The 8793-nt window shown below is 40.2% G+C and overlaps 1 protein-coding gene across 1 annotated transcript; it reads right to left on the minus strand.

Annotated features, from left to right (window-relative positions):
- Window positions 1-420: 420 nt before the first annotated feature.
- Window positions 421-1365, minus strand: OR10K2 (olfactory receptor family 10 subfamily K member 2). The gene has a single exon (XM_025860748.1). It carries the CDS (start codon window positions 1363-1365, stop codon window positions 421-423), a length of 945 nt encoding a protein of 314 aa, XP_025716533.1.
- Between the last annotated feature and the right edge of the window lie 7428 nt (window positions 1366-8793).

Raw genomic sequence — 8793 nt, forward strand, 5'->3', positions numbered from 1 at the left:
AGCATTGTGGTCTGCCTGTATTGAAAAACTGAGACTCAGGAAACATCCTCAAAGGGAGAGATATGGAGACAGGAGCTTCCTGGGTCCCTGAAACAGAGAGTCAGGGCCGTGAAGTATTTTTCAGGGTTGGATTCCCATCTGACTGAGACTGAATAATAGTATTTGCCAAAGCCTAGAATTCTGAACACATACAAGCTTTCCTGTAATAGCCATCAATTATTCTTCCCTCAACTGAAAAAACCTCAATGAGCAATAACGGATGTGATTACAGCAAGATGTGTTTTTCTGAATTTTATATATGGAAATGAAGGAAATGATCTCTGTTCTTGAAAACTCTGCTCTCTTGCTTGATCACTTCTGCTCTGGGAATTTTTCCCTGTACACCTTGCACTTTACTGTTTGGAAAGAGCAGGATATTGATTAACGTTGTGGCAGGGAAATGGTTCTTCCCACAGCTCTACGAAGTGCTGACCTGAATTCTTGATTTCTGAGGCTGTAAATCAGCGGGTTGAACAGTGGAGTGAGGATGGTGTAGGAGACAGATATGAGAGCGTCTTGGCTTGAGGAGGAGGTGGACTTGAGCCTTAAGTAGATGAAGGAGGCACAACCATAATGGATGGTGACAACAATGAGGTGGGATGCACAGGTGGAGAAAGCTTTGTACCTGCCTAATGTGGAAGGGAACTGGACTATGGCAGAAATGATGTGAATATAGGATACCAAAATCAGTAACAGGGGGACAATGAGGACCAATGCACAGAGCATGACGATGACAATCTGACTCAAGTGGGTATGGTGAGATGCCACTTTGAGGACAGGGGAGATGTCACAGAAGAAGTGATGGAGCTGATTGGAAGAGTGGAAAGGCAGGTGAAATACCATGGAGGTGATAATCTGTGCAATAGTAAAGCCACACGCACAGGCAGCAGCCACTAGTCCCACACACACCCGATGTCCCATGAGCTCCGTGTAGCGCAGAGGGTTACAGATGGCCACGTAGCGGTCATAACCCATGGCTGCCAGCAGGAAGGAGTGAGAGCAGCCAAGGAAGAGGAAGGTGAGCATCTGGATGGCACAGCCCAGGAAGGAGATGGTCTTCTTCTGGGCCAGCAGGTCCACCAGCATCTTGGGTACAATAACGAAGGTGTAGCAGGTCTCAGAGCAGGAGAGGACAGCAAGGAAGAAGTACATGGGGGTGTGAAGGGCTCTGTCCAGCACGATGGTGGCAATGGTGATGGCATTGGTGCCCAGAGTGAACAGGTAGAGGGGCAGGAAGGCTATGAAGAGCAGTTGCTGCAGCCCGGCCAGAGAAGAGAAGCCAAGGAAGATGAACTCCCTCACCAGGGTCTCATTGCCTCGCTCCATGGAAGATTCATAATTTGGAGACAATCCAAGAGAGGAGGAGATAGTGTCAAGATAAACCTCTGAAAACTAGTAGAATCACAAGAAATTGTTCATCATTGAGTAGGTGTTAAGATCTGAGTTCTGAATTCATTATTCCCCCTCCATCCAGTTTATTTTTAAGACAGGAAGAGGTGTCTAAAATCAGCCAAGTGCATGTCCAACTTTTCATCTCCACAGTCATTCTAACACCACAGGCAAACGGTTCTGGACTTTCTCAGACCCAACTATCCCTTCATCTGCTCTTGCAGGATGCAACTGTCATTCACATTCCTCGCCCCTCACTCGGTTTATCATGCAAACCTGGCCTTTTGGTTTGCTTGTCCTCACATATGCCCATACCCTCAGTTGCAGAGTAAATCGTTTTAACATGCTACATTGAGAGGCGACTTTTCTATGATCCTCAGCAGCTTCTCATTAGCATTCCCCTTATACTTACAGTCCGACTCTTAGTTCCCATCTCGCTATAACCTGGACCTGCATTCTCCTTGCCCCTGTTGGCCACACTTCTTGGCATGGTCATTGGCTCCACCTTTGCATACTCTCATTATGCTGACTCTTGCTTCTGAACCTTCCTTCTGTTCCCCAATCTGGAAAAAGTTTTCCAGGATAGAAAATACCTCTGCATCCTCCAATGCCCACCTGAGTCCTTCCTCCTGCAGAGAGTACCCCCATCTTCCTCAGGACCCTTGTCCATTTCCATCACTTCTCTTAACCCCTACTGACACCCCATTGTGCCTGTTCTTCCCATCCCACACACATCTCTTCAATGCATCTTGCCCCTGATGCCAGGTAAACTTCTATAATGTAAATTATATCACATTACTCCCCTCCTCAAAATTTCACTCATGACTTCATATTCCAACACTTTGTGGTTTTTAAGGTCTTGTTTTGGAAACCAAACTATGTGTCTGTGATCATATCAACCTTCATGGAATGCATCACTCTCATGCAGATATGTTGCATCTTCCTTGCCTCTACTCCTTGCTTTTGCTAGCTTGTTACCCATTTTTTATTTGTAAATGTTTTACCATTATTCTGAAGCCTCAGCCAAACCTGTTTATTGCGGAACTTCGTTGATATCTCCCCATAAAGAGTTGTTTCTTCTTCAGAATTTGTGTAAGACATTAATTGCCAATTTAATGTGTTTACTTGATTTTGAAATACTGTATTGCCTTTTTCTCATTTCTCTTTTCCATTGGATTTTGTACCCTTGAGGGGAAGATGTAAATTTTATGTATCTTCACCTGAATGCTCTTCAGTATCTAGAACCATCTTAAGTACCTAATAGCTTCTCAATAAATAATAATCATACAAATAAAAAAGCTAACTTGGCATGTTGTTACTTATCTCGTGGTGTCAAGAAGCCTTCCTAGAATGTGCACAGTAAGAGAATCCTCAGTGTTCTTTCCTCCTGGGCATGAGGATTGTATAAGACCAAGAATACCTAAGGGTTTCTGTACTACAAGGAACTAAGTAGTATCTTTCAAACCAAAAAGAGAAATCTCCATTTACAATAGGAATATAGCACTGAAGAGAGAGCATCACTGGAATTCCATGTATTCCCAAATCCTTGGACATACGTTACTCTCTAGGGTATATGGGAATGTAAGTAAATGGGAGAGAAATTATAAGGTAGACTTGTGTTTATCCCATTTTTAAAAAAAAGTATATCATTCAAAGTTATTATCTTAACTAATACCAATAACAAAAATTAATGGCAGTGTACCCTACCTTAACAGAGAACCCCTAAATCAATAATATCAGATGCTATACAACAAGTGTTAAGCAATGTGATTAGGACCAGGCACTGTGTGTTAAGGACACACATATAAATAAGACCCAGTCCAAGACCTCACAGTTCAGGGTGAGATGTTTGCAGAAGTGATTATTATAAAATAATGTGATGATTGAAATGACAGATTTGCACTTGCAACTGAAAGCAACAAGGAGAAAAATCTTTTGTATATTCTTGGAAAAAAATATGTCTGTGCTTATTTCTGGGTTTCTTTATAGCTGTTATAGAAATGTTGAACTAAAGTATTCTTGGACAATATAATGAGGCTGGGCATAATTTAGTTTCTACCACTTTCATCCAGATGTATAAATAGTTCAGGGAAGCACAGTTGCTGTCCTGCCCCTGATGTTTTTGTTTCCATAGTATCCTGCCTCACCCCGGTCAGACCTTCTCTTCCTCCACCTTATTCCTCTAGTTCTTTGTTCAATGCCCGACACAAGGGCTTTTATTTCCTAGAAGGCAAGTCTATTACTAGTATGCTGTTATCTTTCTAATTCCAGGATCCCCAATTCTCAGGACTACAAATGAATTTCCATGCGTATGATCTCAAATTTTACCTTTATAAACACAAGTGAAGTTGAGTAATGTAGGAATGAAGTAGGTTTTGAACTTAAACAGATTTAGGCCTTAATCCTGACTCTGGCATGTTCTTAGTGGTAAGATCATAAATTCTCCAAGCCCTGTTTTCTCATTTGTATAGTGAGAAAAGTAATTCCTACATCCCAGGGCTACAGTGAAAATTAACTGAAAGCGTGTATATAAAAGAGTCCAATTTAGTAAATAGTGACTCCTCAGTAAACACTTCTCTTTCATTACTTTACCGTTGTTCTGTGGAAACTGGACCAGAAATATTTTCATCAGTGAGATAATGAGCATTTAACTCATGGCAAGTTGTTGAATCTGCCTTTTCTGTGATTTCGAGGGGAAGGAAAATTTAAGAGGGATTATCATTCCCCTGGGGCTTTCCAAGCCTGACTGAAGGTAATCTGATTTTCCAGAGTCCTGCTCTGTGCTGGAGGGAGCAAGGGCTAGACCCTGAAGGATGATGCCAGCCCCTTGGTGTCTGGTGGCTCTGCAGGTAGAGTCATCCATATCAGTTATTTATGCCTGGGTAGAAAGTTTTCCTACATTTTCTATTTTGTTGGGGGATGGTATGAAATTTAGAAAATAAATTGTAGTTAATCTTAGTCACATATGAATATAAACCTAGGACTTTCTCCTTATGGATGTTTTATAATTATCAGTGATGCATATTTTGTACAACATGTTTTTAGGTATCTATGTATTTAGGTATCAAACTCAACTATTTGTTGAGCTTCTAAAGACTGGAATACATTGTTCCATGATTCTCATACTTATGATTTCATGATTTCTATTATGTTCTAAGCACTGAAAATGTAAACATGAATAAAATCACAGTTCCTTTCTCCGAGAAGAGAGAATCAAACAACAAGCATATTACAAGGCAGACCATCATAAACATTATGAAAGAAGTACAAGCAAAATGTTCTGAAAATCTTGAGGAAAAAACAAATAATTTCTGGAAAGCTTTGAAGAACAAACAGTATTTGAATATCACCAGTAAGCATTTTGATAAGAATATGGATATTACCGGTGTTATTCATGTAAACATTGTGATTGGGCTGATGACCACTTTCCTTAGTGTTGACTGGCCCTTCAGAACGGAACCAGTGCCTGCTATTTAGCTGTGTCAACATACGGAGTCTTCATATTTCCAAAGGAAATACAGGTCTGTGAAACAAGAGACACACATTTTTCCCTTTTTTTCTCTTTCTGTACCATAAACTCCCCATCAAGGTCACAAATTAACCCCACCTCCAGCCTACTTCAGTTAGTTCTTTAGGGGGAATTTCATCCCCACCATTAGTCTGTCAGTATTCCTTTTGACATTTCCAGGAGGAAAAAAATTAAAATACAATTTTGCTAATAGTTTATCAACCAAAATTTAGAACCATCTTTTAGAAATACAATGTGAACTAACATTTATTACAAGTTCACCATATTCAGGATAGAGTGAAAAAAATATATATGTATTGTCTCATTTGGTGTTCATAATGAGTCCTTGAGGTACATATTATTTTTAATATCTCCATTATAAAGATGAGAAATTTGATAACCAAAGAGTTTGAGGATACTCATCAAGTTCACACAGCCATTAGAACTATTACTAGATTATAGATCATCTGACTGGTGTAGGAGCATTGCTCACATCTGTGTGTGTGTGTACACACACACACACACACACACACACACACATATGCTGGTGAGAAGAGGAGAGCAGAATTCTGTCCCTCTCCTTCTATATGCAAGTACTTTAAGACAAGATTTCTGTTACACTTTTGCTGTGGACTCAAGTCCTGACCCCGCTATGTTTTGGCTATGGGACTTTGATGTGTCTGAATCAGTTTTCTCATCTTTATAATGGAGTTCACTCATAATCAGCTAACTTAACTTTCAAGCTTTCTCCAAAATGAATGAGAAAATACTACTGCAATGGTTAAGTGTTACACAAATATTAATTCTGTCATTATCATTTAGAATCAAAATGGGACAGATGCTTTTCAGAATATGACTTTGATACTGCTGGGTGCACTCCACTGGTTTCAGAAAGGGTTTAATAGGATAAAGACAGTTTCCTTCCACAGGACAGGGAAGGGTATGCTGCATCAGCCCTGTCCCTTACCCAGGAGAATCTCCAAAAGTCTGAGTCCTAAATGTCATGGTCATAAGAAATCTTAAAGCTCGAGCCTAGCAGTCTCATCTGAGAGATGAAAAAATTGAGCAGAGAGTTCTGTGAAGACCCCAAGACTAGAATGCAACCAAGTGGTTGTGCTAGCAACAGAACAGTGGTATTTGTCTTTCAGAATGTTATTGCAATTGTGTTATTATGCCTCCTTGAGCTGTTTATTAGGTACATACTAACTCCCTCTTTGTGCATCTTTGTACAGGTGCTCCCATGTCCTGTTCCTGAGCGCAACTGGTCTCTTTGAGCTTGTGCTAGTGATTCTGACTGACTCTAATTTTGTGTTCCTTTGTATTTCTGTGTCTTCATATCTGTCAACTCTCATTGTTTGCAGGGAACTCACTAAGTACTGGGACCTGTATTAGGTATTGTAATTGTCTAGATGCCACATACTACAACCATTTCTGAAAAAGGTCATTATTCAAGATTTTGTAGGTGTATATACACAATGGCATGTTATTCAGACTTGAAAAAAAAAAGGAAATCCTGCTATTTTCAACAACATGAACCGGAGGACATTATGCTGAGTGAAGTAAGCCAGTCACAGAAGGGCAAATTCCACATATAGGAGAAAGCTAAAGAGTCAGACTCATAGACACAGAGCAGAATGGTGATTGCCAGGGTCAGGGGAAGTGTGGAGTGGTTGTTCAATGGCTCTGAGAATCAGCCATGCAAGACGAACGCATTCTAGAGATCTGCTTTTCAGTATTGTGCCTGTAGTTAACACTATGGTATTATGTACTTCATATCTATGAAGAGGGTAGATTTTATGTTAAGTATCCTTGCTCTAATGAACTAAAGATTTTCTGATTAAAATATTGTTGAGTGCCCTACTGAGTTAAATCAGAACCAAGACAGTGTCTATGTAAATTGAGGAAGCACACTGAGTCAGTTAATTTAGGATATGTATAAAACTTATATGCATAGCTTTATAGAAATTCACTTTAAGGCTTAAACAGTCCTGGATGACATTATTTGGAGACCACATCCTTACTTGTGGCGATACCTGTTTTTAGTGGCACTGTACCAGCATGGGCGCATCACCCTTCTCTGTCTCTTACCTGAGATGTAAAACCATAGATCACACTGGGAGCTAGATGTTTACTCTCACGTCCTGTCCATTGTCCGGTTTCTCACTTGGATAGGGATTCATTCCCAGATGGATGTCTGTTATTCAGTGATGGACTCCCATCTGCCCTCCTTCTTCCTAAGAGGAACAGAGGCACAGAGGCTGCTGGAGACTGAACCCAAGCTGAAGTGGCGGAAGGGAGAAGGTCAAAATGGGACAGAGGCTACTGATCTCTACTCAGGGACAGAGATGTGATGATAGTCTGGGGCCTTAGACCCCGACCAAACGCAACCAGTTTCCTCCTGCCCTTTTGTGCCAATTGACCAAAATCCACAACCCACATCAAACATTGACCACAGAAGAGTTGGCACTTTTGTTGTATTTATTGGTAGCGGGTGGTTCTTTGCTGGGTCTCCTGATGCCAGAGACATTGTCATGGAGATGTTGCTCTGGGTTTAATTAACAGCTGAGTTGGTTGTGAAAAACAGAGGGAAATCACCAAATGCCAAGTTGCTCAAAATTGGGGCCAAGCAAGAAGGTTTGGGGAACAGAGGGCTCTCCACAACTCTCAGATGCAGCATGCAGCAATTCTACAAAATTTGAATAATTTTAAGTTGATTTCTCAATTTTACACATTACCAAAAGGACAAAAGGGAAATTTATACAGAGATTCATGATGATAGGTACATTGTAAAACATGTTTGTTTAGCTTAAAATGTGCTTTTGTATTTACAATTAAGGAAGTCTTTCCTGTCAGGCTGAGAGGGTGGATTGAGCAATGTTGTTTTTTATAGAGAAGGCCCTGGTGGGAGTGAGCTGAAAGGAGACACAGCTCACCACCCATACCAAGTGCATTTTTCCTACCTCTCTCCTCCATTATCCAGAAACAAATATAGCATACTGTTGTGCATAGGGGACATGATATCAATGTGTGCAGAGTGTTGGGTAGATCAGTGGTCACAGCAGCATTACCCAATGATACAAATGACCTCTCAGTTTACACAAAAATACCATCACGTATTTTCTAATCTCCAAAATTTCTGGCTTTCTCTTGTTCTGTGGCCACATGAGGAATAAATGCAATTTCAGCATCACTTTCCAAACATACCTAGATGGATGTTGAAAACTCCTAACAATGACATGGGAAGAAAGTAGGAACCCATCAAGTATCTGGTAGATGAAGAAATAATGATACAAAAGGGAGCAAAAGGGAGAATGAAAACTGGTTGAGACAAAAAGTAATGCCCATGAAGAAGTGGGAAGAAGAGTGGAATTTTATATATTTGAATTGGAATGCTGAAATTTGTTTTATTATTGATGCCTATCACTCACTTCTACTACTTTATCAAGGTGCCTGTGAGAAGCTGTGTATATTTAATGTAGGCACCTCAATGAGTTTGGAGATAAGTACAAACCCATAAAAACATCACCACCAAGGCCATAGACCTATCCATCAGCTCCCAATGTTTCCTCCCATCACTATTATTATTATTATTACTACTATTATTATCATTCTTCTTATTATTTTGTGGTGCAAATACCAAACATAAGATCTATCCTCTTAGCCAATTTTAAGTAAACATACAATATTGTATTGTTAGCTGTAGTACTATGTGATATAGTAGATCTCCAGAACTCATCTTCCATAACTGAAATTTTGTACCCTTGACAAACATCTCCACATTTTCCCCTCCCCCTAGCCCTTGGCTACCACCATTTATTCTCCATTCTCTTCTATGAGTTTGGCTATTTTACATTCCA

The sequence above is a fragment of the Callorhinus ursinus genome, unplaced genomic scaffold (assembly GCF_003265705.2).
Source record: "Callorhinus ursinus isolate GAN/ISIS: 27379988/994484 unplaced genomic scaffold, GSC_fseal_2.0 scaffold88, whole genome shotgun sequence".
NCBI lineage: Eukaryota > Metazoa > Chordata > Mammalia > Carnivora > Otariidae > Callorhinus > Callorhinus ursinus.